General features: G+C 55.2%; 3 protein-coding genes across 47 annotated transcripts in view; 1 reads left to right on the plus strand and 2 right to left on the minus strand.

Moving 5' to 3' along the window:
* Positions 1-1,502: 1,502 nt before the first annotated feature.
* On the minus strand, positions 1,503-11,349 carry VPS9D1 (VPS9 domain containing 1). Of its 24 annotated transcripts, none has more exons than XR_015145408.1 (15): positions 11,002-11,349; positions 9,404-9,479; positions 7,998-8,087; positions 7,731-7,893; positions 6,362-6,473; positions 6,227-6,289; positions 5,862-5,914; positions 5,666-5,753; positions 5,473-5,558; positions 4,699-5,122; positions 4,348-4,473; positions 3,938-4,146; positions 3,621-3,705; positions 2,328-2,432; positions 1,503-2,186 (listed from the first exon to the last, which is right to left on the minus strand). XR_015145408.1 is itself a non-coding variant. In XM_086350424.1 (15 exons), the coding sequence occupies exons 1-15, from the start codon at positions 11,347-11,349 to the stop codon at positions 2,093-2,095; spliced, it is 2,115 nt and encodes a 704-aa protein (XP_086206550.1). In that variant the 3' UTR covers positions 1,503-2,092. The 24 variants fall into 24 exon arrangements, 11 of the variants coding, with proteins under 11 accessions (XP_086206550.1, XP_086206548.1, XP_086206549.1 ...); XR_015145403.1 differs by having other exon boundaries at positions 4,699-5,147; XR_015145406.1 differs by having other exon boundaries at positions 7,998-8,090.
* Positions 11,239-26,207, plus strand: ZNF276 (zinc finger protein 276). Of its 11 annotated transcripts, none has more exons than XM_086350436.1 (11): positions 11,239-11,369; positions 16,305-16,608; positions 16,867-16,913; positions 17,011-17,457; positions 18,320-18,398; positions 19,566-19,649; positions 23,898-24,008; positions 24,077-24,152; positions 24,295-24,412; positions 25,513-25,612; positions 25,681-26,207. In XM_086350436.1, the coding sequence occupies exons 2-11, from the start codon at positions 16,325-16,327 to the stop codon at positions 25,907-25,909; spliced, it is 1,575 nt and encodes a 524-aa protein (XP_086206562.1). In that variant the 5' UTR covers positions 11,239-11,369; positions 16,305-16,324; the 3' UTR covers positions 25,910-26,207. The 11 variants fall into 11 exon arrangements, 9 of the variants coding, with proteins under 9 accessions (XP_086206562.1, XP_086206563.1, XP_086206565.1 ...); XM_086350437.1 differs by having other exon boundaries at positions 23,898-23,999; XM_086350439.1 differs by having other exon boundaries at positions 11,254-11,369; positions 18,320-18,366.
* FANCA (FA complementation group A) overlaps positions 24,470-26,455 on the minus strand; it is a 46,726-nt gene continuing 44,740 nt past the window's right edge. For 5 of the 12 annotated variants that reach the window (XR_015145383.1, XR_015145381.1, XR_015145378.1 and 2 more), the window contains one exon: positions 25,061-26,341. Coding sequence is in view for 3 of the 12 variants with exons in the window: in XM_086350404.1 (XP_086206530.1) it covers positions 26,234-26,341 (108 nt within the window). In the remaining 9 variants the exon portion in view is untranslated. Of the gene's footprint in view, positions 26,342-26,455 lie in introns of all 12 variants that reach the window. The other 7 variants (XR_015145382.1, XR_015145379.1, XR_015145376.1 and 4 more) reach the window with 3 other exon arrangements.

The raw sequence follows: 26,455 nt of genomic DNA on the forward strand, positions 1-26,455 counted from the left end.
GTCCTGTGTTTAAGCCACCAAGTGGACTGGCTTGTCACCCAGCAGGCTGCTCTGCCTCCTGTGACCTTGGGCTACAACCGCGAGTGGAGTAGGTGGGTGAGAGGATCAGTTGATACTTACCTTGGCCCAGCATGCTGCACACTACGTGTGGCCCTGTCTCCCAGGTAGCACTGCCCTCTGGATTTTCCCACCTTATCTTCACCAGTCCAATGCCTAGGTTTCCTATCTTGTGTTTTACTTTGTATTTCTTGATTTTTAAAATGATTTCAGACACTTCTTATGCTGATTAGCTTTTAAAATTTCTTCTTCTGAAGACAGACTGTTCATAGCCTGTCTATGAACAAGGCTTTTTTCTTGTTGTTGATCTGCAGGATTTTCTATGTGAAGAATCCATCATTCACTCATTCTATGGAGGGCCACGGGCTGGGAGAGGCTAAAGGACTGGCCCAGAATAACCAGCAGGAAAGCTGTCTGATCAGGGGAAGGGGCCTTCCCAGTCAGGCCTAGCTTGAGACCCACATTTACCTTCACCTGCTCTGTGAGGGAGACTTTACAGTCCCATCCTCGAGATGTCCCCACCAAGGCCTGGACCAGGGGTGTCATCCTCCCCAGGCTTCACAGCTGGCTGGGACTTGTGTCCAGGGCTGGGGGCTTTCCTCTGGAGAGGGCAGGGGTGGGAGACAAGGGCAGGAATTCAGAGGCCGCAAGTTCTGAGAGCAGGGCAGGGTGAGTGGGTGGGTGCCTCCTTGTTTGTTCCTGGGGTGCTGGTGGGCAGGGGACTCCTGCTCACAAAGGCTCCCGAGACAGACAGCTGCCCCAGTGCACTGGGCCTGTGCCTGCTCTTCAGGTTACGTCCACTGGTACCCTCTGGCCTCTGGAGTCAACCTGCTGGGCTCAAAGCCAGCTCTGCTCTGGGAGGTGTGGCCTGGAGGAGGCAGTCACCTCCTCATGCCTCACTTTCCTCATGGTCTCCTGCAGAGCCCTGGGATACTGTGCACACAGGATGGACAGTCAAGTCCAACTGAGCCTTTCCTAGGGACCTGCCCACTCCTCCCATGATGGGCCTCTGCCGTGGTAGGGGGCCGAGGCTCTGCCATGGGGGGCAAACCACCCACCTCCTTCCCTGGCAGATGCTGTCTGGGGCTGCGGCCAGGCCACCTGTCTTGTATTCTCCAGGAGCCCCTGGGTGTGCTGCCCACCTGGAGAGCAAAGCTGACTCCAGAGAACTCTTCAGGATAAGTGCTCTAGGCTTAGGTCCTGCCCAGTGATGACCTCTGACCCTACCAACCCACTAGGCCCCACAGAGTGTCTAATGCTAGAGCGAGTGGCCCCTGCAAGACCCCACTCCTGGGCAGAGGGCTGGGAGGCAGGCTGAGTTTGGCAATGGCCCCCTGGGCTCTCTGGGACTGTCTGGTTCCTGCTGCTCAGCCAGGCGTGGCTGTACTGCCCAGGCCTTGGGCTGGCCAGTGGGGTGGGGAGCAAATGAGCCACGTAGAGGGAGATGCCAGTGACCTTTTTATTTCCAGTTGGGTCAGTGGCTGCCCAGGGGCCTGTAACAGTTTGTGGGCAGGTGGTGGGCTACAGGCAGGTGCTGACCCAGGCTTCGCACTGACCCCACAGGGGCTGAATGGGGGTGGGGATTGGTGGGGGTCTCAGGATTTCCATGCCCACTGCCAAGGGTGAAGTGTGGCTCAGAGATCCCAGACATGGGTAGATGCCCTGGGGACACTTGGGCCTCCAGGACAGAGTGGTCAGTGTCCAATAAATAAACAGCATGGTCTGAACCCACCTGGGCCTCGGGCCTCTATGGGGGTGATCAGCTCTCTACTTGACTCAGACAACAACCTGGCTCAGGGGGCTCCAAACGTCACAGAAATGTAGGGGAGCAGAGCTGCCCTCGGCCAGGCCCACAGCCCCCTCAGTCCTCACGCTGTCAGCGGCCCGAGCCGCCAGGATGTTCATCCTACCAGGAGCAGAGAGGCCTCCCCAAGCCCTGGGGGCCGAAGTCAGGTGGGGGCAAGAGCCCCTCCCTGGCTGGCCTGCTGACCCGCACAGGTGCCTCCTGGCCAGTCCTTGGCCGGCCAGTCCTCCACTACTTGCCCAGGGCCCGCCGGGGCAGCAGCTCCACGTAGCTCAGGGCGCTCTGCAGGGATGTCAGGCAGTAGCCCTCCTCTCCAATCAGGTACCTGCATGGAGGCGACACACGGGTACCTGTCACTGGAGGGGCTGCAGGGCAGAACCTCACTGCTGAGGTCCCATAGGGGCTGTCGGGGGCACCTCTGGGCCACGTGCTGAGGGTGGGGCAGGGACAGGCTCAAAGACCCCACCTCTCATGGATGAACTCCTCCAGGGCTGCACACTCCGACACCAACTGAGGGAGGCCACTCTTCAGCGCCACAAAGGACAGGATGGGCAGCAAGTCATCAGCACCACTGTTGGGGAGACACACATGCAGCCAGGAGGCTCCAGGGACCTGGGCAGGGGGGCCTGCTCTGTCCCCAAAAGCCTGAAGCTACAGCTCAGTCCCTGGAGCAGCCTTGAGCTTGCTGGCTGCTCTCTGTGCTCCTCCCACCCACCAGCCACAGGGGATAGGGGTGGGCTTAGATCAGCATGACAGAAGATCTGGGAGCACTGAGGCCATCCTGAATGGGGACCCTGTGCTGCAGAGCTGGAGGAACCGTTCCTCATTCCTGTGCACTTGCCCGAGCCCAGGGACAGGCTGCTGGAGTGGGAGGCCCATATTCCCAGGCAGCCTATTCACTCCTGGGATCAGGGTCACTCATTTGCCACGCCTGGTATCCCAGACCTGATGCAGGAAGCTTCTCAGTGAGGGAGTCCCTGAGGGATGGTCAAACCCCCGGTGAAGGCCCCACAAGTCAGTGCTCTCTGCCAGAAGCATGAAGGCACAGACCAGGGACTCCTGTTCCCACTTCCCAGGGAGCCACACACCTGCAGCCACTCACCACCCTCTCTAGCTCCTCAGAAATCCTGAAGGAGCTTGTGTGGGGACTTGGACTCTGAAACACTCGTAGTTCTGGGACCTTTTCACCTGCAACAACTTTTTTGGAGGCCAGATGGTAAAATGGTGAAAGCAACCCCAGGCCTCTGCACAGGTAGGCACCACAGCCTGCCCACTCGGCTACAAGCACAGGTGCCTTCAGGGTGACCCTGGTCTCTGGCACAGGATAGCAGGAGGCAGAGCCCTGGCTGGTGCCGAGGGTTCACCAGTACCAAGGCAGGAGACTGCCAGCTCTAGGCTGGCCCAGGTGAGTTAAGGCAGGACACGGTGGGGAAGGCCCCTACCTGCCTCCGGAGTCTGGGCAAGGACTATGGAGGCTTCCCCAAGTGTGAGACAGAGGGGAGGCACAGCCTTCGAGAATGCCACCAGAATACAGAGGGGCAGGGCCCTGTCGTCTGCAGGGCTGGAGCCAGGGGTCTTTGGTGGCAAAGGGCCATCCTGTCCTTAAGGAAAAGCAAGGCGGAACCCCAAGCGCCCAGTGCCGGGTCAGGGTGAAGCGTTTCTGCTTTCCTGAGCCTCTGAAGGCAGCCACAGACAGGCCCAGCGCCCCCCGCCCCCCAGCCCCACCCCAACCTCACAATCGCACCCTTCTGGGACTCACATAGCGGCGATGCCAGGCTGCAACGCAGCCTCCCGGGCCCGGTAGTAATCCTCCGCACAGGCGCAGATGACCCGCAAGGCCCGAACTGAGGCGCAGAAGCCAGGCTTCGGGTGAGGGGGTGGGGACGGCGTCCCAAACCGGCCCGGGGTACCGCCGCACCCCGACCCCGTGCAGGACCAGGCAGGGCAGGACGAGCACCGCTTTTGTCCCAAGGGACTCCTCCCCACCAGATGGGACCAGGCTGTGGCTCAGAGGTGCGGACTCAGGGTGCCCCGTGGGACGGGACACTGCTCTCCCTTCCCAAACCGCCCCCTCACCAATGCACTCCAGCTTCTTCTGGGGGCAGCTCTCCAGAACCAGCAGCCCCAGCTCCTGGGCTGCGGCGCAGTAGGGGTAGGGGCCCGCTCCCGCGGCCTCGGGGTCCTGCGGGAGGAGCCTGGTGGGGACGCCGATGGCTGCCGGGGGCGCATTCCTGTACAGCTCCATGCTCCGGCTCAAGGCCGCCTCCCGCAGGCGGTGAACATTCCTGGGGTGGAGAGAGGCCAGGTTCAGCGGCCCAAAGACCCCGGCCCCGGGGCGGACTGAGACCCGGCTGGGGGAGCCGGCCACACCCAGAATCCTGGACGGTGGGCATGGCACCGCCTGCGAACCCAAAACACCTGAGGCCGGGAAGGGAAGGCGTCCGCGGAGAGTAGCACCCAGGTGGACCTCGGGGGCGGGGCCCCACCTGTAGATGGCCAGCAGCAGGGGCCACAGTGGGGAGAAGAACGGCTCCTCGATGCAGGCCAGGCAGCGGTCCTTGGAGGCGGCCGTGTTTAGGCCTTCAAAAGCCAGGAGGGTGAGCGAGAGCAGCCTGTCTGCCGGGAGCAGAGCCGGCTCAGCGGGGACCTCCAGCCCCGCCCCGCAGAGACAGCCTCCTCGGGGTGGGCCTCACCGCAGGCTGCTTCTGGGCTCCTTGGGAGGGCGCTCTACCTGGCCCTGCCTCCCCTCCCCTTGAAACCCTGCGGCCTGGTGAGCCCTTATCCCTGGGGTCACAGGGTCACATGCAGCCGCCCAAGCGCCCGTCTTGGGGCCTCACCGATGGCATCGTGTATGTCCTGCACGGTGCCCTTCAGCTGCTCCAGCACAGGCTCCTTCCTCACCCCTGGGGTCTGGGGCTCAGGCCGCTCCCCAGGGCCCCGGCCCCTGCTCTCAGGAGTAGCCAAGAACTGTTCTAGGTCCTCGAATGAGCTGTCCTTGCCCAGCAGCTGGGGTGAGGGAGGCCCTGCGGGGCTGCCGGGGCGGGGTGGGCTGGCGCAAGGGCCGTCTGGGGGCTTTGGGGCCGGGCTGGGTTCCAGCAGGGAAGGCATGCAGTAGAGGCTCTGAGAAGGCCGGAGCCGCCGGCTTCCAGGAGCCAGCAGCCCGTCGGCATCGGGGGGCAGGGAACAGCAGCCGGGGGTGGCGCCCTTGCTCACGATGGGGTACAGCGCCCGGTACACCGCGCACTGGAGCTTCTTCAGGAGCTGGGAGATGGGGTGGTCGGGAACGCTGTGAGTGGGGTAGAAGCAGTGTAGAGGGCAGCCCTGTAGGTCTGGCGGCTGCAGCCTCCTCACCAGGCTCTGGGGTGGGGGCTACAAAGCCTGCCCAACCCCCCACCCACTGGTCATGTGGCCCCACTGTGAGAGGTTTCAGAGAAGGGATTCACGGATAAACCTTGTGGGCAAATGTCCCTCCCCTCTGAGAAGGCAGAAGGCCTGTGAAAGGCCATCAGGGGCCTACTGCCCCTGCAGTCACCCCAGACCTCCTCTTTCCCTCTTAATCCTTTCCTCTGCCCGCAGCCTGCAGCCTGCTGGAGGGAACTGAGGCCCGATACCTGAGCAGGTGGGAGACCAGACTGGTCACCAGGGACAGGTCCCCTGGGCTCCTCTTGAGCTTGGCCTTCCAGAGCTTTGGCCAGTCCTGCAGGACAGGAGCCCTTGGGAGAGAGCCCCGGGAAGCCCCTCCTCCCTCACCAAGGCTGCACCCCCGGGACTAGACCTCCCCACCCAGCCCCGCCCAGCACTCACATGGTCTTGCTCATACTCCAGGATGGCAGCATAGACGGCCCGCTGCTCCCGCTCCTCGGGGGTCAGGGCAACCTGGCTGCAGAACCTCCTGGAAGGAAGGACAGGTCTGGGGACCTCAGGGCTGGACAGGCTGGCGCGGGAGCCCTCACCTGCTCCCCCACCCCCCGAAGTCCCGGGACCTGAAGCAGGGACGCACTTGTTGGCGGCCTCCTGGAGCCGCAGCCGGCGCTCTTCCATCTTCCTCTGCAGCTGGGGCAGTAGAGTCAAGGCCCTTTCTGAGTGGCATGTATGGACCCCCGGCGTCCCTGAGCCCTGCCGGCCACGGGCCGGTGGGGTGGGTGGAAGAAGGCAAGTCCTAGTCGACCTGAGGGGTGGAGAGGAGTCTGTGGGTGCTGGGAGGGGCAGGGTGGCCTGTGCAAAGGCCAGGAGGCGAGACAAAGCAGGCTGGGCAGGAACCACTGCCCCCCGACCCCAACAAGGATGCTGGGCTCTGGCACCTCTACTCCCTGCCTCCTCCCTCAGCTTAAGCCTCTGGACCCCAAGGCTGGATGGAAAGGATACTGTGTCCTCCCGGGCCTTAGCGATCACCAGGTTCTCCATCATCTGGCGCTGCAGGGACAGGGTCTAGGACAGGAAGAGGGAATAAGGCCTGCCCCCCTGGTACCCCCACTCCACATGGTCCTGGGCCCCACTCACCAGGGATGTCTTCTGCATGGCCTGGCTGGGGTCCAGCCGGGCCATCCGGGCCTCATAGGCAGCCTTCAGCTTCTGATTCTGCAGGGAGGCCTCTTCCAGGGGTGTCAGCTCCCTGAAATGGTGACAAGCTGCTGGCCAGGCTCCAGGAAGCCCACAAACCCTCCAGTCATCTGAGGACCCCTCCTGACCCTCCCCTGAGGCCCCAAGGTGAGGAGGTGGTGATGGGGGCCAGCAGAAATGTAAAGGAGAGAGGACGTCTGGGGTGGATGGGAGACACCTGCCCCCCTGAAATATGGCCCTACTGCCTGGACTCCAGACCTTTAAGCAACTCAGTTATTTGAGTTTCTGAATAGTATGAAACTCTTTGAAGGCACCATGCGGCCTAAACAGCTAGTTTGCAGCCCACGAAAGGGAGGTCACAGTACTCCGTAACAGCCACTGACAGCCCTCTCACCATCCAAAGTTTCAGTCTAATATCTTCCTGCTTTCATGGGTGGGAGGAGGTAGGCTGTGGGGCACAAGACTGTCCTGGGATGGGAGTTGGTGCCTGGCCCCGCCCCAGAGCAGCACATGCAGAGACAAAGTGAGCAGTGGCTCAGAACCTGCAGCAGGAGGAGCCCGTCCTCTTGCCTACCCTGCTGGGGTTCTGGCATTTGTGTCTTGGGGTCTTTCATCAGCTCTATAAAGAAAATTGTCTTTCTCTCTTCAAATAACGCTCCTCTTCCATTTTCTTTGTCATCTGTTTCTGGATAGACCTTCCATGTCTTTTTCATCTTTTCTTTTTGTGTGTGTGAGCCATTCAGGAAAACCTTTAACCTTTTATCCAGTTCTCTAATTCTCTCTTCAGCTATGTCCACTCTGCTGTCACAAACTTGTACACTTCTTTTTGGGTCCACGTGTGTATTTTTACAAGAGAATATAATTTGTTTCCACATTGTTTTTGATTAATTTAAAAAAATAATTTCAGTATTTCTTATTACTACTTGGTTCTTATTTGACCTCTATTATAAACAAGAGTCAGATTTTACAGTTTCTTCTTCCCTAAAGGAATTTTAAAACTTTCTTTTTATTTTTCTGAATATAGAGAGCATGACTGTGTTATAATCTGTGTCCCATAACTCTATCTGAAGAGTTTTCAGGTGTGTTTCTGCTACTGCTCAAACTTCTTTTTATGTATGGTTGTCTTTGACTATGTACCACTCATTTCATGGAAGTTGAAGGTGCTTTTCTCCAGAGACAATTTGCATTTGCTTCTGCTAGGCACCAGGTTATTTCCATTCTAGGATTCCTTTTGACTAAAGCCACCACAGTTATCTCACCATGCCTCCAAACCCAGGTTTAGCCCACATGCCGTGCTGTCCCATCTTACTTCTTAGAGCTTTGTGACTCCACGACCTGAAGCTTCTGGAAGATCTCAGGTGGCAGGAACGGAGAGAGCTTCCCTCCCTCATCTGAGTATACCCGGCGGTGTCGACTAGCAGGGGAGGGCACGGGTGCAGCCACAGGCATGGCTGGCCTCAGGCATGTTTTCCCTGTAAGACACGTACAGCCATGGATCCGCATAGGGGCCCCACTGAGCCAGACTGAGCCAGGGCCAGGGTGGGTGACCCAAGAAAGCTTTCTCCTGGACACCCACCAAGCTTGGCAGCTGTTGACTGGGCCCTCTCCAGACACTGCTCGGCCAGCTTCAGCATCTTTGAGGTATCAGAGGTCACAGTTTCCCCAGCTTCTGGGGAGCAAGTGACAAAAAAGATGGTCACCATCCCCTCTGTCACTGGTCAGATTCTTGCTGAGATACAAACAAAGGCACCCCCTCTCCTCATCTCGGACCACCTGCCCTCTATGTGGCTATCCTGTCCTTCAGCCTGGACCATCAGAGCCTTTTCTCTAACTACCCTGGCCTTTTCTCCCGCGGACAGCTTCACATGTACTTACAGCCCCTCCCCCAGGCGGGCCCTGCAGGCAGTGTGGCTGTTTCCCAGAGATCATTTCCTCACCATCTCCAGCCCCCCACCCTGCATCCCATGCACCCCGGGGGCGTCTGTTCTCTGCTTTGCACTCCTCCTCAGGAATCACTCCTGTCAGCAAACTCGTGCTGGAGGGGCTGCCACCTGACAGTCTCCCATGGACCCCACCAGCCTCAGCTCCTGACCCACCTCCTACTGCCTTCAGGGCCAGCCCCTCACTACACCCTAGTTCAGCCACCAGATTTCCACTCATCCACTCATGTGCTGCCCTTCCCCACGGGTCCCTGACCCCCCCAGTCTTTCCTCTGACATCCCCTCAGGGCCTCTCCCACCATGCCCTACTCCCTGTGCTCAAAGCTCTGCTGAGCTCCCCAGGGTGGTGCTCACTGTGGGGACAGCCACCTCCCCTTGACCATGTCAGGCTGCCACACGCCCGGAGCAGACCATGCCCATGATGGAGGCCTCAGCTTCTGCCACCTCCTGCTCCACCTCCGGTGCTCGCTTGCCCCCAACCAACCCCAGCACCTCACTGCCCCCTGAGAAAGTCTGCTGAGGCAGATCTTTAGAGAACATCCCCTAAGCCCTTCACTTGCCCACCTCCTGGCACTCCCACCACTGCTGTCCCCACTGTGGGAACCTCCTGGAGGCTCTGCTGCCATGCTGGCCTCTGCCCACAAAGCATCCATTGAGCTTCTCCTCATGCCAGAACAGTCCCAGGCCCACCAAGGCCCTGCCTGCCCCAACCGCACCTCCCTCTCTCCAGACTGCCTTGTATCTGACACCCTCTTCGCTGCAGGGCCTCTGGGCCGCCCTCAGCCCCCAGCCATCGTGTAGTTCACTCCTCCCAGAACTGGGGTTCAGCGTTCAGTCTGTGGTCGTGTCCCCACCCATCTCCATCCTCTGAGTCACAGCAGCCATCCCTTCCTGCTCCATGTCACACTCATGCTGAGTGTTCAGGTGTTCACCTGCTAATGACCAGGTAGGTAGGACATGGGACATGCCCAGGTCTGGGGCCCAGAGACCCATCAAAGGCCAATTGATGTCCACAGTCTGGGCAGCACAGGAGAAGCTGTACCTTTAGTGGCCTCCACTTCTTCCAGCAACACCTGGGAGATGTAGTGGATGCTCCTCAGGTATTCTGTATATGCCTCCTGTGCCCAGGGAAGAGAAATGACATAAGTCATGCCATTAGAGGCAAATAATTCCATCATGTCTGCTTGGTGCCCTTTTGAAAACAGCAACCATGATGCCTGCTTATCTCTGAGATACACCTGCATTATCCCAGCTGGTTAGCTGGTAACTGCTCTGCCTGGGGCACAGAGAATAACCCTTTTTTCTAGACTTGAAGCTGGTGTCACTCCTTTCTCTCCAGCACGGAAAGGAATGGAGGTTCTCATTCAGTGGGTCAAGGAAGCAGCACTGGCGGGTGCTGCCGTTTCCACTCTATGCAACAAGTTCTTTTCCTGTATAACTCAAGGGCCATTCATTCAGTGGCTTTAAAGAAATATTTCCTGGGAGGTGAATCAGGGACTGTGTTGTAAATCTTAGAGTCACTTTCTGACTCAGTCTGGGAAAACTCTTTCCTGAACCCCAGTGTAAGAATTCCCTGGGCACGCAGGAGTCTATGCCACTAGAATGCTGGCACTTTCAAACGTGTGACCCTCCTGGTCAGGGCTGCCTGACAGAGCTCAGGGCATTTGGAATGACAGCATGGGGCTTTGCTTTTTGTTTCGTTGCATCCCAGTTCTCGTTGCTGCTGCTAAGTTGCTTCAGTCGTGTCCGACTCTGTGTGACCCCATAGACAGCAGCCCACTAGGCTCCTCTGTCCCTGGGATTCTCCAGGCAAGAACACTGGAGTGGGTTGCCATTTCCTTCTCCAATGCATGAAAGTGAAAAGTGAAAGTGAAGTCGCTCAGTCTTGTCTGACTCAGCGACCCCATGGACTGCAGCCCACCAGGCTCCTTCGTCCATGGGATTTTCCAGGCAAGAGTACTGGAGTGGGTTGCCATTGCTTTCTCCGCCCAGTTCTCGTTACCCACCTTTAAGTCTACACTTCACGTAAAGATAAAATGGATTCCGGGAAGGATTTATGACTTGTGGGGGCATTTGCTGCCCTAGAATCCCGACTTGGGAAAGGAAACGGATGGAAGACCTGAACGCCTCTTCCCTTGGGCGGCCCAGAGTGGCTCCGCCGGCTTTTCCACGCGGTTGCCACCCTTAGGATTAACACTCGTTCTCAGAAACAAGCCGCACCCCTCCCCCGCCGGCACTTCCTACCAAACAAGCTCTGAAGGCGACTGGAAAGCCGCAGTTACCCTCTTCTGCGTACCGTCCCCTTTGGGAACCTGACTAAATCTACAGGGCCCGCCTCCAAACTACACAAACACACGGGACTGTCTGCTAGACACACTTTGGCGGGCGGCTTCACGGCACCTCCTGAGTCCCTTCACAAATAAAAACGCCTCGGCTCCGACCGAATTGCTAAACAGACGGGGTGGGGAGAGGGGAAAGGTCGGGAGCTGTCCAAGGTCACGGCCCAAGCCGGAGCCGGCACCCCGGAGTCTTCAGAGAGGCCTGGAGGCGCCCTCCCCGCGGCCCCGCCCTCGCCCACGCCCACCAGGCCGGTCGCTGGTCGGCGACCGCCCCCGCCCCGCTCTGCTCCGCCCGCCTTACCCGGGGCCGGTTGCCGGTGTCCAGCTCGATGGCCCCGTTGGCTAGCTTCATGGCGCATTGCAGTGGCTTCACAGAGCCGTCTCCGGCCGCAGCGGCCATGGCGCCGGCGGGGGAGGCGGTGGCGGCGGCCGAGGGGCGGGGCGGCCGGCTCCAGGCCCGGAACGCAACGTGTGCAGGACCAGGTTCCGCCCGAGCCCAGGACCATCGGAAAAGGCGGTACCAGCAAGGGCCCACTTCCGGCAGCCCGGGCCCACTTCCGGCAGCCCCGCCCCGCCGGCGCGCTGCGCGCTCTGCTCCCGGGGCCGAAGGGGCGGAGGTAGGGGTGACGGAGCTCTCAAATAACCTCATTACGCTGTAGCCAAGAGCGTGTAAGTGCAACTACTGCTGCCCGCACTCCACGTCGGTGACAGGCCAATAGCGTAGACCGTGTCCCTTGCCCTCAGGCCGTACTGCTCGGCCCTCTTCACTGCGCCCCTCCCCTCCTCACTCCGCTCCTCCCTTTACGCTCTCCTCGCCCTCCCCTCCGGTGGTCAGCCCGCCCCATCCAGGTCTCTTCATCCTCCTCCTCCCCCCTCCCTCGCCCCGCCCCTCCCTCATCGCCTCCCCCGCTTCCAGTAAGTCCAGCGAAGCCGAGCGGCGGAGTCGAACGGAAACGAACGAGCACAGTCCGCCTAGCGGACTAGAGGCTCCGGACGTCCTACCTCGGCCCAGCTAGCCGAGCGGGGCCGGGCGGAGCCGGGCCGGACGGAGCCGGGTGGGGCGGAGCCGGGTGGGGCCGAGTTGGGCCGAGCCGGTTCGGACGGGGCGGAGCGCTGGGGCCGAGCTTAAGCAGTCTCCACGGCTATGAAGCGGGACCGGCTCGGGCGCTTCCTGTCGCCCGCGGCGTCCCGGCAGCGCGGGAGTTCGGGCCGCGGTAGTTGTGGCGGAGGCCGGGTCCGGGGCCGCCCCGCCCGCAGCGGTCCCGACGTGGCCGAGGCGGCTGCTGTGGTGGCGGCGCGGCTGGGCTGGGGCCCGGCGCGGCCCTGCGGGGACGCGGGCGAGGACGGCGCAGACGAGGCAGGTGGGTCCGGCCGTCCGGTCGCGAGGGGCGGCGGGTGGGACCCCTGTGACCGTAGAGTGCCCTCGGTGGCCACCGGGACCCCGCGGGACCCCCCGGCCCAGGGTGTCTCAGAAAGCGGACTAGGCCTCCCCGCTGGGAGAGGTGAGGCGGCCTCCCCGGGACGCCGCAGCTGCGCGGGGTGCTCTTTCGCAACACAGCTGACCCGTCAGCTCCCCTCAGAGCTTGAGGAGTAGTATAGTGCTCGAGTCGTGCCGTCTGTCGGGCAGGCCTGGTTTCAGTCGTGGTTTTGCCCTGTGCTTTTAGGATAATGGCTGAATCTCTCAGGGCCTCAGCTTCTTCTTCGTTAAAACAGAACTAAGGATTAAGCATAGGAGTGCCTGGCCCCCCCGCCTGACGGACTGTAATGGGGGTTAATATGCACTTGGTCTTAGTGTCATGTTTTTGCCCCCTCAGAAAAGACTTCAAGCTGCTCTCCTATAATTCCGGGGCAGAGGGGCAGGGGCATCGTCTACTCCTGCAGTCAGGAGTAGAGACCCCCTGGAAAGCAGTGTGTGGACGTGACTCCTTCGCTTCTGGCCTCAGGGGAGTGGTGTGAAGAGGAATGAAGTTTCCAGCTCAGTTTATGACGGTTCCATAGCTGTGGAGGCATTTATATACTCAAACTTTTTTTTTGAGAAAAAAATTTGATGTATAGTTGGCACATAACATGATGTTGCTTTCAGGTATGCTAGCTAACACCCATCACCACTCGAAGTTAGCAGTCTTTTTCCCTTGTGATAAGAACTTATAGGATCAACTTTAAAGAGCTCTTAGCAATTTTCAGATATACACAAAAGTATTGTATTGTAGACGACGTCACCAGGACGTGCTTTGTAACTAGAAGTTTGCACCTTTTGATCACTGCACACCGCATTTCAGCACCTCACTCCCCTTCTTTCAACTAACAATATATCTTTTCTGTAATCATTAGTTCATGATTTTCTCTTTTTGTAGATTCCACATGTTAGTAACATCATATGGTATTTATCCTACTCCATCTGACTGATTTCACTTAGTATAATGCTAATAATGTCCATCTTTGTCATCGGAAATGGCAGAATTTTCTTGTTTTCTGATAACTGAGTAAATATTCCATTGAGTATATATGCCACTTTGTTTATACATTCATACATTGATAGACACTTTGGTTGTTTCCATACCTTGGCTATCATAAATAATGCTGTAGTGTATATAGGGGTGCATGCATGTACCTTTTCAAGTTAGTTTTCATTTCCTTAGGATAAATACCGAGCAGTGGAATTGCTGGACTGTATAGTAGTTTTATTTTTAACTTTTTGAGGAATCTCTGTACTGTTTTCCATAGTGGCTGCACCAGGTTACATTCTCACTAACTGTACAAGGGTTCGCTTTTCTGCACATCCTCACCAACACTTGTAATTACTTGTCTTTTTGATGATGGCCATTCTGATAGGTGGGAGGTAAATGTCTCATTGTGGGATTTTTTTTTTTCTTCATTGTTTTGATTTGCGTTTCCCTCAGTACCCTTGCCTGGAAAATCCCATGGATGGAGGAGCCTGGTGGGCTGCAATCCATGGGGTTGCTAAGAGTCTGACATGACTGAGCGACTTCACTTTCACTTTTCACTTTCATGCATTGGAGAAGGAAATGGCAACCCACTCCAGTGTTCTTGCCTGGAGAATCCCAGGGACGGGGGAGCCTAGGGGGCTGCCGTCTATGGGGTCGCACAGAGTCGGACACGACTGAAGTGACTTAGCATGAAGTAATGTTGACCACCTTTTCATACACCTGTTGGTTATTTGCACACCTTCTTTAGAAAGAGGTCTCTTCAGAGCCTTTGCTCATTTTAAAAATCAGATTATTTTTGTTATTGAGTTGTATGAGTTCTTTACATATTTTGATTATTAACCTCCTATGTGATACATAACTGGTGAATATTTTTTCCTATTCAGTAGGTTGCCTTTTCATTTTGTTGATGGTTTTCTTTGCTGTGCAGAAACGTTTTAGTTTGACATAGTCCCATTTATTTATTTTTGCCTTTGTTGCCTTTGCTTTTGGTGTCAATCCAAAAAATCATCTTCAAGACTGATGTCAGGGAGCTAACTATTATGTTTTGTTACATCGAAGTTTTATGGTCTTTTCAAGTCTTTAAATCATTTTGAGTTGAGTATGGTATAAGATGGTCTAGTTTCATTCTTTTGCATATGGCTGTCCAGTTTTCTCAACACTATTTGTTGAAGAGACTGTCCTTTCCCCATTGTATCTTGGCTTATTTGTTGTAGATTAATTGGTTATATATACATGACTTTATTTCTGTACCGTCAATTCTGTTTCATTAGCTTATGTGTTAATTTTTTTTTTAACTAAAAATATTTATTTAGCTGTGTTGGGTCTTAGTTGTGGCATGCAGGATCTGTGATATTTGTTGCAGTATGTGGGATCTTTAGTTGTGGCAAGTTCCCTGACCAGGGATTGAATCTTGGCCGCTTATAATAGGAACGCGGAGTCTTAGCCACTGGACCATCAGTGAAGTCCCTTTATGTGCCTCTGTTTATGCCAGTACTGTACTGTTTTAATTATTGTAGCTTTGTATTATAGTTTGACAGAGAAGGCAATGGCACCCCACTCCAGTACTCTTACCTGGAAAATCCCATGGGCGGAGGAGCCTGGTAGGCTGCAGTCCATGGGGTCGAGAAGAGTCGGACACGACTGAGCGACTTCACTTTCACCTTTCACTTTCATGCATTGGAGAAGGAAATGGCAACCCACTCCAGTGTTCTTGCCTGGAGAATCCCAGGGACGGGGGAGCCTGGTGGGCTGCTGTCTATGGGGTCCCACAGAGTCGGACACGACTGAAGTGACTTAGCAGCAGCAGCAGTATAGTTTGAAATCAGGAAGCATGATGCCTTCAATTTTGTGGTTCTTTCTCAGAATTGCTTTGGTTGTTCAGGGTCTTTATTGGTTTCATATAAATTTTAAGATTGTTTTATTTTTGTGAAAAATACCAATGAGATTTTGATAGCGGTTGTTTTGAATTTGTAGATGACTTTGGGGAGTATAGACATTTTAACACTGTCTTGTTAATTAATGTCAATTGTCTTATTATTTGATGTCAATTAATTATTCCAATCCATGGTCATGGACTACTTATTTGTGGTTTCAATTTTTTTTTGTCAGTGTCTTATAGGTGTCAGTGTACAGGTCTTTCATCTCTTTGGTTATATTTATTCATAGGTATTTTATTCTTTTTGATACAATTGTAAATCTGATTATTTTCTTAATTTCTAATAGTTTTTTATTAGTATATGGAAATCAACTTTTATATATTGATTTTGTATTCTATAACTGAATTTGCTTATTCTAACAGTTTTTCTGGTGGAGTCTTACAGAATTTTCTGTATGTAATATTATACACAAACAGATTGTCTTGCTTCTGTCTGTATGATTTGAGTGGTTTTTATTTTTCTTGCCTAATTGCTTTGGCCAGAATGTCCAGTACTGTGTTGAATAAAAATGGTGAGAGTGGGAATCCTTGTTTTGTTCCTGATCTTAGAAGAAAGCTTTAGCTCTTTACCATTGAGTATGATGTTAGCTTGGGGCTTGTCATGTATGGCTCTTATTATGTGGTGGTATTTTCTATCTGTATACAGTTTATTGAGGATTTTATCATGAATGGATATTGAATTTTGTCCACTACTTATTTCTCCATTTATTGAGAGGAGTATGATTTTTATTTTGTTAATGTGTGTCACATGAATTGATTCGGGAAGGTTGAGCCATCCTTGCCTCCCTGGAATACATTCCAGCTGATCATTGTGCATGATCTTTTAAATTAAGTGTTGAGTTCAGTTTGCTGTTACTTTGTTTAAGACTTGTACATCTATGTTTATTAAAAATAAATATTATTTTATTTTCTTGTTGTGTCCTTGTCTGGTTTTAGTATTAGAGCAATACTGGCTTTGTTTTGGAGGCATTTAGAGTTCTTTGAAAGGATTTTCCACTCAGAAGACCCTCCACTGGCCATTCTCCCAAAAGACTGTGTGTTCATCTGGGAGCTTGGAGCCAGAGCCCTGCCTCTGGCCCAGACCTGGACTTGTATCTAAGGGGCATGTCTGGGGAGGTCCCACTCCAGGAGCTGGGGCGGGGGGCTGGTGGAGTGTGGATCTCACTTCGCCTGGGAGCTGTGTTCTGCATGCCTGACTTCATGTTTCCTGTGCTTGCCCAGGAACAGCCCGGGCCCTGGCCATGGGGCACTGTCGCCTTTGTCATGGGAAGTTCTCCTCCCGGAGTCTCCGCAGCATCTCCGGCAGGGCACCTGGGGAGAGCTCAGAAAGGCCACCCCCTGGGGACCGTGTTTTCATCCGGGATTTCCAGCGCCTCCTGGGCGTGGCTGTCCACCAGGACCCAGCTCTGTCCCAGTTTATCTGCAAGAACTGCCATGCCCAGTTCTACCAGTGCCACGGCCTCCTCACATCTTTCCTGCAGCGAGTCAATGTTCCCCCGACAGGCCGCCGGAAGCCTTGTGCAAAGTAGGCGCCCCTTCCCTCCTTTGCTGGGGGCGTGCAGGAGACCCTGTGAACAGGGCTGCATGGGCACAGGGCAGCCCGGGTGCCTGGTGAGGCAGACACTCATGAGCACCAGTGCGCTGGGTGTGTCGGGAGACTGACCGGAGAGCACAGGGCGGGGAGGGCCTGGTGGGTGGCCTTGGAGGAAAAGGCTCAGCCTGCACACACAGTGGCCACTGGGCCCCATGCTTGCTCTTGGTGAGCAGCCCTGCTCCTTTGCAGGGTCGGTGTCCAGCCACGGATGGGGCCAGAGGAGGGAGCGTGTGTGGGTGAGTGCGCCCCCAGGGTGGGATGCAGGGTGGCTGGGAGGCGGGGGGACCCAGATGCTGACTGGCCACGGGCTGGCGTCTCTCTGCCTCTCCTCAGTGGACCTGATTGCTTCGAGCCCCCAGGGCCTGCGTGGCTTGGTGGGGTGGGTGCACAGACACGCGGCCGGCTGCGGGGCCCTACCTAGCCTCCAGAGGACGCTGTCCTCCGAGTACTGTGGTGTCATCCGGGCCATGTGGGGCTGCGACCAGGGCCATGACTACACCATGGACGCCGACTCCAGCTGCGGGGCCCTCTTGCTGGACAGTGCTTTGGGTGTCAAGTGGACGTGGGACAAGGATTCAGCCCCGCGACTCCCCCAGCATCGGGGGTTCAACCCCACTGGGGCTGCCCCTCAGAGCTCCCAAGGCAAAGCAGCTGCAGCTGGGGCTGAAACCGAGACACTCCCCAGCATGGACACAAGCCGGCTTCCTTCAGATGGTGACCCAGTGGGGCCGGGGCCGGGCCCCCCGTCTCAGCCAAGCCTCCCCCCAGGTGGGGCCCCAGGTAGGCGGCTCCTCTGGGCTATTTGACCAGTATTCCTGGTCCTGAGCCGGGCAGGGCCCTTGGCAAGAAGTGGGTGTTGTGGTGGTAGCAGTGGTATCATGCGCAGAGGGGCAGTATAGTAACCAAGGCAGCCCTGGCACCGCCTCATGTGCATCTGACAGCAGAGGGGCTGAAGACCCCGTTTGAGCGCCTTCCTTCAAGGCATGCTCACCTGCGATCCAGGTGTTCCTCCAAGCCTGCTTTGGGCCAGGGCACAGAGGGAGGAAGAGCCTGGGCCTTTGTGGGGCACGAAGGCAGCTGGGGTCAGGGGTTGTCCCGAGCCAGTGCAGGTCACTGCCTGGGCCTGTCAGTGCCCTGTGGGGCCTGATCCTGTGGCCCTGTGTGTTGGGTGCAGCTGTTCACCAACGTGGTATTAGAAGGGCTGGGCCGGCTTCCTACCCACGTCTCTGAGCTTCCATGTGGGTGCCAGGCTGCTCCTGTGAGTGATGTTTGCCACCGGATGGTTCTAAGTGAGGCAGTACTCATGCTGGAGGGCTTCACTGTTCTTAAAACTGCTTGGAGTTTTGAACTGTGTGCCTGCAGTACTTGGATACCAATGATCTTTTTCGATGTTCTGAAGCATCCCAGAGTGACTGGATCTGAACCTCTGGGGCAGGGCTGGATTTGCTGCTGTTGCTACTGTTGGCAGGACATGGGGGTGGCATGGTGGGTTTGGCTATGCAGGCCTTGTGGGCGGGGGCGCCAGGAGGTGAGTGGATTTGAAGGCATAGGAACCCTAGGCGCCCTGTCATGCCTGTGGGGAGCACTACCACGCTGTTCCCTGGGGTGACAGGTGACTGGAGTCTTGTTCTTTGTTTCCCAGGGCAATTGGGTGAGAAGCAGGTTCCATCTCCAACCTCGGATGATCGGGTAAAAGACGAGTTCAGTGACCTTTCTGAGGGGTGAGAGAAGAGTGGGTTTACATAGCCTAACATTCCTCCTTGGCAACCCAACGCCACCATCCCAGGGGCTGCAGCCTGGCTCTCACTGGCCTCCCACTTTCTCTGTTGGGAGGAGGGGAGTGGTAGGGGGTGCTTAACAGGCTTCCATTTTTGATTGGGGGCACTTTGGACCTGATGGAGCTGCACAGGGGGCCCAGCCAGGTGTGGACATCACTCTATTTAGATGGTCCTCTGGCTGCTGGCTCATCTCCGCCTCCAAGGCTGAGTTTTATGCCAACCCCAGATGTTACTAGAACAGAAGCCAGCCTCTGGCTGTTTATCATGGTGTTTGTGGTGTGGAGTGGAGGACAGACCTTCTAGAGTCAGGCAGGACCACCTGTCTGCTCCTGGGGCCACCCCCTTCCCCGTCTCCAAGATCAAATCTCTCAGGGTGGAGGCCGCGCGCCAGCTGACCTTTCCACCCTGCCTTGTGCACTGTGGCTGGACCACAGATGTACTTTGTCCAAACAAGTAGAACGACAGCGTGAATTTTGGTGCCAGTGACAGATGACCCAGGTGTTGGAGGAGAACCAGTGCGTGCCAGAAATCCACCCCCCACCCCAGGTCAGGAGGCTGTGGCTGTCCTCCAGCCACCAGCCATCCTTGGGCCTTTCTCTGTGGGGAGGGTGGCAGCCTGTAGGGGCAGCTGAGGCATGCCAGCCAGGCTCTGTCTGCAGACTAGCAGAGCTTATGTCGTGACTCACATTTTAGGGTAGAGATTACAGACATGCAGATCTTTTTCAGGTCTTTGTTACCCTTTGAAATCACTGACAGCTGGCCTGTCATTTGGGCAGGTGTTTCTAGTTACGGGAGTGAGGTGACATTCTAAAAGCCCACTTTCTGTGAAGCTACCTCTTGTGAGGGTCTTCCCCTCTGCCTGGGGCCCCGTAGGCTGACTCTTTCTGAGTTTGGGGTCCTGGTGTGATGAGAGGCATGGCTTACCAGGGATCCTCAGCCTGTGACGCTGGTTTCCCCTTTCTTTTAGGAGATGGTATTAGAGTATTGGGGATTTTAGGCCTTCTGAGAAGTAAAACATGTAGTGTGGGGATCCACATGGTGTTAGACAGGAAGTTTCACTGCCTCCGTCACCTGCTCCAGAGCATTGCTGAAGGTTCTCTTCTTTCCTAGAGATTTCCTGAGTGAAGATGAAAATGACAAGAAGCAGAACACCCAGTCCTCGGATGAGTCCTTTGAGCCGTACCCAGGAAAGAAGTAAGGGGATGGTGGTGCCATGAGCTCCCCAGGGTCTGGGGGGTGTCCAGTGGGTGACCTGGAGATCTGAGCCTGCCCTGGGGGCAGCGGGGACCAGACAGTAGCTTTCCCCTGTCTGCCTTGGTCAGCACACGCTCTGCTTCTCTAATGGCCTGACCTCACCAGCCCAGTGAAGGGTGGTTTCTGGGTAGCCCAGAAGGACTTTCCCAGTTCAGCACAGGGACCTGGCCTAGTGCAGCACTGTGAATGTGATCCGTCCACCCACCTGTGTCTGCTCTGGTTGCCTCTGGTCCCCCACTCGCCTTCTGCCCTCTGTGCCCAGGGCCTTGGCGACATGGCCACCTGGCCCTGCAGTTGCTCCGGGTCTACCTCTGGCCCTGATCCCTTGTTGAGGCAGCCCACCTCCCACAGGGTTTTGTGTTCTTGCTCTGTGGGTGCTGGCAGAGGAGGCTGGTTATCACTGTGTGACCCTGGGCCCAGGAACACCCAAACGCCTCGTTAGTAGATGCCCAGCTTGGGCCTTTGATGTAGAATGAAATCACACCATCAGCCAGGAAAGTGCAAAACAAAATGGAGAAGCAGGCACAACTTCCTTTTTCCTTTGTGTGTGGAGACAAGAGAGGCGGTGGCTTGGGAGTCCCCAGTTGGGATGTGGGACTGGGTCACAGCCCTTGAGCGGGCCTGAGTGAACAGACGCTGCTGGGCCAGAGGGGGCGTCAGGAGGGCCAGGATGGAGGGGCCAGGTCTGCTGCAGCAGGAGCCCTTGCTCTCCACCCTGATCTCCATGAGCCCACCTCTTAAGTCCTGCTGCCAGCAGTCCTAGGGCAACTGGCATGGGGTTAGGAGAGGGAGAGGCCCTGCCCTGCCCTGCTCCAGGTGGAGACGGCACGCAGGCGGCCCCCCTGCCCTGGGTTTCCGGGAGGGCGCACAGACACTGCAATAGGACGGGACACATCAGGTATGTGTTCAGAAAGAAAGTGGAGTTGCTCGGTTGTGTCCGACTCTTTGCGACCCCATGGACTGCAGCCTGCCAGGCTCCTCCATCCATGGGATTTTCCAGGCAAGAGTACTGGAGTGGGTTGCCATTTCCTTCTCCAGGGGATCTTCCCAACCCAGGGATTGAATCCAGGTCTCCCACATTGCAGGCAGACGCTTTACCGTCTGAGCCACCAGGGAAGCTGCAATGTGTTCAGAGGCCTTGGTCAGATGGAACGTTAGTGGAAGTTGTACCTGTGGGAGGCTGGAGCTCTGGGCTCATCCCTGACGGCCTCTTGGTGCCTCCAGCACCACAACACGAATGCCTGCTGACGTCCTAGGATGTGGCCTAGGTCCATGTGACCTTGCAGCAGACGTGCCTGTCGAGGTCCTCAGCCACACAGACAGAAGGGGACACCAGCTGCCAGGGCTCCCACAGGAGCCTGAGTGGCCACGGGAAGGAAGAGCACCATCAGCCCCAAGTTGGGCCTGTGAGCGCCATCCTCCCACGCCTGCAGGGACCCCAGCCCCTTGTCCTTCAGGGACGCACTGGGAGACATGGAGGCTGCTCCTGCTCTCAAGGAGCATGTGATGTGGTGCGAGCACCGGGCATGGCTGAGCTCTCACTAGGTGCCTGAGCGGCACAGCAGCGGAGGGTGGAGGCCAGGACCGTGGCCGGGTGGCAAAGAATAGTCATAGACAAAGAAGGGGAGGAGCAGCCTGTGCAGTTGTTGAAAAGGTTCTTGTTAATATTACTGTTTGAAGAGGAAAACAGCTGTTCATGTTTTTATTTGTGGTAAATTAATACACAGCAAAGGTTACTGTTTTACCATTTTTTAAGTGTACAGTTCACTCCCGTTTCAGAACTTTTACAATGTTGTGCTACCGTCAGCACTGTTTCCAGACTTTCACCATCCCAAACGCATCCTCATGAAGCAGTGAATTCCCTGTCTGCCCCTCAGGCCCTGCCCACTCCTAGTGTAGGTATCCATTCTGGGGACTGTGTGTGTCTCTTTCCCACTGGCTTCTTTCACTCAGAATAGGGTTTTTGAGATTCATCCATGTTGTGACCTGTCAGTTTGATTCCTTTCTATAAGGTCCTATTAAAGGGACTTTCCTGGTGGTCTAGTGGTTAGGATGCCACATTTCCACTGCTGGGGACATGGGTTTGATCCCTGGTCGGGTTGCCATGCAGCACATGGTATGGAGGGACCACATTTTGGCTGCTGTCAATGGTGCTAGAAAGGTTGGTGTAACAATTACCTGTTTGAGACCTGTTTTTGATTCTTTGGGTCCTATGGTACTTTTAACTTTCTGAGGAACTGCCATAGTTTTCTACAGCAGCTGCACATTCTACATTTCCTGCTGCCGATGTACAGGGGTTCTGATTTCTACACATCCTCACCAAATCTTGTTATTTTAGGTCCTGCTAGTGGATATTAAGTAGTATCTCATTGTCATTTTGATGTGCATTTCCCTAGTGACAGTGATGTTAAGTAGCTTTTCATGTTTGTATCATCTTTGGGGAAATGTCTGTCCAAGTTCTTTGGCTGTGTTTTAACTAAGTTGTTTGGTTTTTTTGCCACTGAACTGTAGAATATATTTTGCCCTTTTTTCACTGTCTTGAAGTCCAGTGTTCCTGTTTTTACTTTTTTAGTTTACTGTGATTTTGGTGTCATATTCAGGAGAAACCATTACCAAGTCTAAGGTCATGGAAGATTTACCCATAAGAGTTTCACAGTTTTCACTTAGATTTAGGTCTTTGATCCATTTGAGTTACTTCTGTGTATGGTGTGAGGTACAGATCGACCCCACTCTTGCATGTGGATATGTGATTGTCCCAGCACCTTTTGTTGAACAGACTGTCCTTTCCCTAGTGAGTGGTCTTGCTACCTTTATCAAAAGTTAGTCGATTGTACTTGCAGGGGTTTATTTCTGGTCTCTGTTTCTCGGTATGTCTGTCTGTCTTTATGCCAGTACCATGCTGCTTTGATTACCGTAGCTTTGTAGTAAATTTTGGAATTAGGAAGTGTGAATCCTTCAGCTTTGTTGTCTTTCAAACTTGTGTGGCTATTCAATGTCCTTTGAAATTCCATGTGAAACTTAGGATTTTTTTTCTACTTTGTAAAAAAAACACAGAATTTTTATAGGGATTGAATGTATAGATTGCTTTGGGAGATTATTGCCATCTTTACAATTTTAAGTTTTCCAGTTCATGAATATGTTTCTACTTGCTTAGGTCTTAATTTTCACAGCATTTTCATAGTTTTGTGTACCAGTCTAACTTTTTAAGTTTACTCCTAAGTATCTTATTTCTTTTGATGCTATAAAAAGTGAATAGTTTTCTTAATTTCCTTTTTTGGACCATTCATTTTAAGTGTGTAGGAACAGGACTGGGTTTTAATGTGATTTTTCCGCCCTGCAACTTTGCTTAATTTTTCTGTGTAGGTTCTTTAAGGTTTTCTATATATAACATCATGGCATCGTGAATAGAGGTAATTTTCTTTCCTGTTAATTTAGATGCCTTTTTCTTTGCCTAATGGCTCTGGCTAGGACTTTTAGTGCTGTGTTGAGAACTGATGAAAGTGGGCATCTCTGTCTTCCTTCTGATATTAGAGGAAAAGCTTTCAGTTGTTGACCATCGAGGATTGCGTCAGCAGTGGCTTGTCATTATGGCCCTAGAAGTTGACTTCTGTTCCTGACAGATTTCCTTACATTCCTGGATCTAAGAAGAGGTGTGCATGTCTCTTTAAGACTTTGAAGGACACCAAGGGGGAAGCTGCTCTGTTTGGCCTGGTCCTCAGGGCCCTGTGAGACTGGCTGAGGTGCACAACCCCATGCTTGGAAGACAAGGTCCCCACTGCCTAGGGTCTGCAGTAGGGGGACAGCAGTGGGTGTGGAGCTCCCCACTGGTTGCTGAGGGTCTCCTGGCAGGTCCCAGGAGAGTGGATCTGGATCTTCTTTCTAGCTTCCCCCACTCCACTATTTTCCCTGGTGTCTCCAAAGTTGTGTTTTGGTGTGACAACAGGGAGTGACACTTGGCCCTGAAGGCCCACTCCTGGGTCCTGAGGTGGCAGAGCAGGGCCTCCACCTCCCCACAGAGTCTTTTTAGCTCTGGTGGCCAAGCGTCAGTGTGAAGGCCAGGTGGTCAGCATGGGGACTGGAGGCTAGCCCTGGAAATCCAAAGAAACTACCTCAGTGTTTAAAGAAAAATGAGCACTGTGTATGCAAAAGGTCAGAAACATCACTGACCAGTGTTGTCTTTTCTTCCAGGGTGTCTGGTAGGAAGAGTGAAAGCAAAGAAGCCAAGAAGTCAGAAGAACCAAAAATCCGAAAGAAACCTGGGCCTAAGCCGGGCTGGAAGGGCAAGCCACGGTGTGAGAGGTGAGGGGCTGGAGCGGGGGTTGCACAGCCTGTGGGGGCTGTGGCTCCACGTGTGCTCTGCATTGCAGGGAGGAACTGCCCACCATCTACAAGTGTCCGCACCAGGGCTGCACGGCCGTGTACCGCGGGGCCGACGGCATGAAGGTGAGGGGGCTCCCAGGAGAGCGCACCCCCAGCTCTGCTGACAGGGCCTGCCTGGGTCTGTGCCTTCGCTGGGAGGAGGCACGTGCGCTGCTCTGGGGTGTTGGCCATGCCAGGGGACTCACGCCCCTGGTCCCTCCCACAGAAGCATGTCAAGGAGCACCACGAGGAGGTCCGGGAGAGGCCCTGCCCACACCCCGGCTGCAACAAGGTGTTCATGATTGACCGCTACCTGCAGCGCCACGTCAAGCTCATCCACACAGGTGTGTCCTCTCCCCTGCAGATGGGGCTCCCGGGAACTGACACTGAAGAAACCCTGGTGCTGTCCTGTGAGTTTATTGTGGTCTGTTTTACATCATTTTGTGTGTCAGTTGCTTAGTTGTGTCTGACTCTTTGCGACCCCATGGACTATAGCCCACCAGGCTCCTTTGTCCATGGGATTCTCCAGGCAAGAGTACTGGAGCGGGTTGCCATTTCCTTCTCCATTTACATCATCACTGGAAGAAAATGGTATATGCTTTTCAGATTATAAAAGTAACCCAAAGCACAGGGAAGGTGGCGCCCGTGATCACCGCCGTCAGCGTGTGAGGTTGCTACCGCTCCTCTCTGAACACGCGTCCACGGCCTTGGACTCGTGTGTGCCTATGCTCATCACTGCTGTTCTGCCCAGAAGGCAGCTCTCCTGACCTGCAGCCCCCATGTCCAGATAGTCCATCCTAAACGATATCTTTGCTCTGTTGATCTTTGTACAAACGACTGACTTCCTTACTCTGATTTGCCCACTTAATGGCTGGCTCACAGTCCCTTGGTTTCACAGCATTTCATGCTGTGAGTGTTCTTGTCTGTTAGTCCAGACACAGTAATTCCCTGGTGTCGGGTCAAGCCGTTGTAACTCAGTCTGACCACAGTCGTGACCACGAGCAGTTTTTATTTTCAGCACAGAACAGTCTAGACCTCACAGTTTCAGGACGATTGCTCCTAGTCACGGAGGAGCCTGCCTGTGCGGCTGCGTCACATGTTGGTAGGCGCGCAGTGACACAGGAGAGAAGCATGTGGTGTTGCTCCAGGTGCATGGCTGGGGGTGTGACGTTCAAGTTTTGTTGAAAAGCTCTTGTAAGACTGACTGCCACAGTGGGTACCCCTGTGGTGGGGACAGTCCTTAGAGTAGGAGTAGCTGTAATCAGTCATCTGTGAAATTGCACTGATTGGGCTTCCTCTAAGAATTGGTGCTCCAGAAAATAGGTTTAGGGAAACATGCTACAGCCAAGTGACGTGGGTCAGAGCTGTGTCACCTGTGAGTCAGGTGCTTGGGCACCAAGGGGACAGTGTCAGGGCCTGTGGTCACTCCCTATCTGGTCCCCAGAGGTGCGGAACTACATCTGCGATGAGTGTGGACAGACCTTCAAGCAGCGGAAGCACCTCCTGGTCCACCAGATGCGCCACTCGGGAGCCAAGCCTCTGCAGTAAGTGGGGGGTGGTGGCCCTCCCACTGGCAGCACCCTGGCCCTGGCTCACTGCCCCCATCCCATAGGTGTGAGGTCTGCGGGTTCCAGTGCCGGCAGCGGGCATCCCTGAAGTACCACATGACCAAGCACAAGGCTGAGACAGAGCTGGACTTTGCCTGTGACCAGTGTGGCCGGCGGTTTGAGAAGGCACACAACCTCAACGTGCACATGTCCATGGTGCACCCGCTGACGCAGGCCCCGGAGGCCCCGCCCCGGCCCGCAGCAGGGCAGGTGGTGAAGGCTGAGCCCACCTGAGGGCCTGCCTGCCCCAAGCTCGGGTGGTGACTGAGGTTCCGGCCTGTGCGCAGAGTGGTGCCCTGATGTACCCCCACTATGTGTGCTGGTGGTGATGGTTCAGTCTACGGCTCCGGGGTCTTGTGGCCTCTGCTCTGGGACCAGCAGTTTCTTCTCCTATAACCAGAGTGACTTGGGCCAGATGCAGATTTTAGAGAACTGATTCCTCTTCCCCACTAAAGCAATTGAGATTTGTAACCCACTTTCCAGGGCAACAAGAGCTCCATGTCATGCTTGTAATAAATTATTTACCAAGGAACTGGGCAGTGCCCTGTGCAGATCGGGTCAGAAGAGTTGGGGCTCCTGGGAGAGATCGGGGTCCAGCACAGCCTGCCGCCTGCTCAGGAGGGCAGCACTCACTTCCGGGTCACAATCTCCACTCACAGCCAGCAGCTGCAACAAAGCCCACATGCTGGGCCCATTCTGCCCCCGTCCCTCCCGGGCCTGGATGCTGGATGCCAGCTTTCCCCAAGGCGTCCAGCATCCTCACGTCACACGGTGACATGG

This window comes from Bos grunniens, chromosome 18 (genome assembly GCF_055505025.1).
Source record: "Bos grunniens cultivar Pamir isolate PY7600 chromosome 18, Bosgru_T2T1.0, whole genome shotgun sequence".
Lineage (NCBI taxonomy): Eukaryota > Metazoa > Chordata > Mammalia > Artiodactyla > Bovidae > Bos > Bos grunniens.

Coding starts and splice junctions, on each gene's coding strand:
- VPS9D1 (XM_086350420.1), bottom strand. CDS start 11,349: ATGAGGTTATTTGAGAGCTCCGTCACCCCTACCTCCGCCCCTTCGGCC. Junction 7,894..7,997: donor GTCAACAGCTGCCAAGCTTG/GTGGGTGTCCAG, acceptor CGTGTCTTACAG/GGAAAACATGCCTGAGGCCA. Junction 4,478..4,698: donor GGACATACACGATGCCATCG/GTGAGGCCCCAA, acceptor TGCTCCCGGCAG/ACAGGCTGCTCTCGCTCACC.
- ZNF276 (XM_086350434.1), top strand. CDS start 11,845: ATGAAGCGGGACCGGCTCGGGCGCTTCCTGTCGCCCGCGGCGTCCCGG. Junction 12,062..16,304: donor GGACGGCGCAGACGAGGCAG/GTGGGTCCGGCC, acceptor GTGCTTGCCCAG/GAACAGCCCGGGCCCTGGCC. Junction 17,458..18,319: donor CCCCCCAGGTGGGGCCCCAG/GTAGGCGGCTCC, acceptor TTTGTTTCCCAG/GGCAATTGGGTGAGAAGCAG.